We start from the raw sequence: 2,205 nt of genomic DNA, 5'->3' as shown, positions 1-2,205 counted from the left end.
AATGGAGTCTCTGGCTCCTCAGGGTCTACTAGGGGCTTTGCTATGGCTCCTGATTTTAGGTGGAAGGTGCTCAGATAGCATGGTGATGTGTGACAGTGTGGAATCCTATGATAGATAGATAGATTAGATTAGATTAGATTAGATAGAAGGAACTCCTGCAAGTCCTTCTTACATGGGATTATGGTTGGCACCTGAAACAGGGTAGGATTCTGCACTTAAATAGGTCCCCTGTCTCTTTGTCATGTGCTAAAATTAATACTTCCAGACCCACCAGCCATGCCCCCCGCCCCTCCCTCCGGCGCATCACTTGCAGACTCCCTATACAGCAAAAGACTTGTTCCATGCTGCAGGGCCTGTAGGTGAAAGGCAACAAAAGTCAGTCTTGATTTCTCTGAGTGATAGTCCTTCAGCAAAGTAACAGGCACCTTTCTCAGGTAGGAGGAGAGCTGCCATGAACAAAGAGCGATAGACGGCTATTGAGCAAGCCCAGACTTCTGCAGTCACCATATCAATATTTACCCAGAGAGCAGAAGACAGAGTTCATGATCTGATGCTGCCGTATCCCACTCTGTCACATCAGCAAACAGACACCCAAAAGCCATCATACCCCAAGCAAAGCTTTGACCCCAAAAAAGAAGAAGAACCAGAGACTCCATGAAGTCCACTGGGTACTTTCTAATGGCTACTGATTTTATGTGGAAGGTACTCAGATAACATGGTGAGGGGTGGCAGTATAAGAGCAGGAGATAGATAGATTTTCATCTTACTTATACTGGTATAAACCTGGAAGAACTCCACTGACTGAGTGGAGTTAGTGTGGATTTACCACTATACAGACAGCATTTTGCATAAAAAAAATCACACACCATATTCTTATGGGGACAATAATGTCATCAGTTGATTGTATTTGTAAAAAAACACAGATAAAACCATGTTCATAAGAGAAACGCAGACATTTTATTCTAGTTGAATAACCTCCACCCAGTCAGTTCCTCAGGGAAGCTTTGATTTCCTTGTTCCTTATGCTGTAGATGATCGGATTCATCACTGGCGGCAGCACGGAATAAAGAACAGCCACCACGAGATCTAGAGCTGACGGAGAGCTGGAGATGGGTTTCATGTAGGCAAAGACACCAGTGGAAAGAAACATGGAAATTACAATGAGGTGCGGAAGGCATGTGGAGAAGGTTTTAAGTCGGCCCTGCTCAGAGGGGATTCTCAATACCGTGGTCAAGATCTGAACATATGTCACAATTATAAAAACAAAGCAACTTAGGGTTAAACACACACCAAATCCAATAATCCCAACTTCATTGAAGTACGAGTTAGAGCAGGCGAGCTTGAGTAGCTGGGGGATTTCACAGAAGAACTGATCCACCATGTTGCCTCCACAGAAGGTTATCGAAAACGTGTTCCCAGTATGCAATGAAGAATAGAGAATTACACTGATCCAGGCACTGGCTGCCATTTGGACACAAGCTCTCCTGTTCATTATAGTCTCATAGTGCAGTGGTTTGCAGATGGCGACATATCGATCGTACGCCATGATGGTGAGTAAGGCGAAGTCGGCTACAGCAAAGAAGATGAAGAAAAAGACTTGGGCGACACATCCAGAATAGGAAATGGACCTGTTGTTCATAAGGGAATTGGTCATAGATTTGGGGATGGTGACAGAGATGGAGCCGAGGTCTAGGATGGACAAACTCATCAGGAAGAAGTACATGGGGGTGTGAAGGTGGTGGTGAAGAGCTATGGCTATGACGATGAGAAGGTTCCCTGTCAGGGCTGCCAGGTAAAGCACTAGAAACACCATGAAGTGCAAAATCTGCAGCTCTCGAACATCAGAGAATCCCAGGAGAAGGAACTCGGTCACGGTGGTTTGGTTGGACATTATCTTTCTTAGTTCATTGTGTGATGGCTGTGGAGGGAAGGAGAAGAGCAATGGTCAGGGTTATAGTGAGAGAGGGAATGACACTGATTCCCCTCTCCATGATATCTCATGGTGTGAATGTCAAAGGTGCACAGCACTTGTCACTTCCATTGTCTGGAGTAGTGAGGGCTCCTCACCGCTCACAACCAGGGCACTACTCTGGTGCGTCATTACAGGAGTGTAAATTGGCATCGCTCCCTTAAAGTCACTGGAGCTGGGTCAGTTTACACCATCTGAGGATCTGGCCCAAGATGTGGCTTGATCAAATGCAGGAT

The 2,205-nt window shown here is 45.7% G+C and overlaps 1 protein-coding gene across 1 annotated transcript; it reads right to left on the bottom strand.

The window, feature by feature from the left end:
- Positions 1–985: 985 nt before the first annotated feature.
- LOC144274995 (olfactory receptor 14A16-like) lies at positions 986–1,891 on the bottom strand. The gene has a single exon (XM_077834078.1). It carries the CDS (start codon positions 1,889–1,891, stop codon positions 986–988), a length of 906 nt encoding a protein of 301 aa, XP_077690204.1.
- Between the last annotated feature and the right edge of the window lie 314 nt (positions 1,892–2,205).

The sequence above is a fragment of the Eretmochelys imbricata genome, chromosome 14 (genome assembly GCF_965152235.1).
Source record: "Eretmochelys imbricata isolate rEreImb1 chromosome 14, rEreImb1.hap1, whole genome shotgun sequence".
Lineage (NCBI taxonomy): Eukaryota > Metazoa > Chordata > Testudines > Cheloniidae > Eretmochelys > Eretmochelys imbricata.
This window is presented reverse-complemented; position numbering and strand designations above follow the sequence as displayed.

Coding starts and splice junctions, on each gene's coding strand:
- LOC144274995 (XM_077834078.1), bottom strand. CDS start 1,891: ATGTCCAACCAAACCACCGTGACCGAGTTCCTTCTCCTGGGATTCTCT.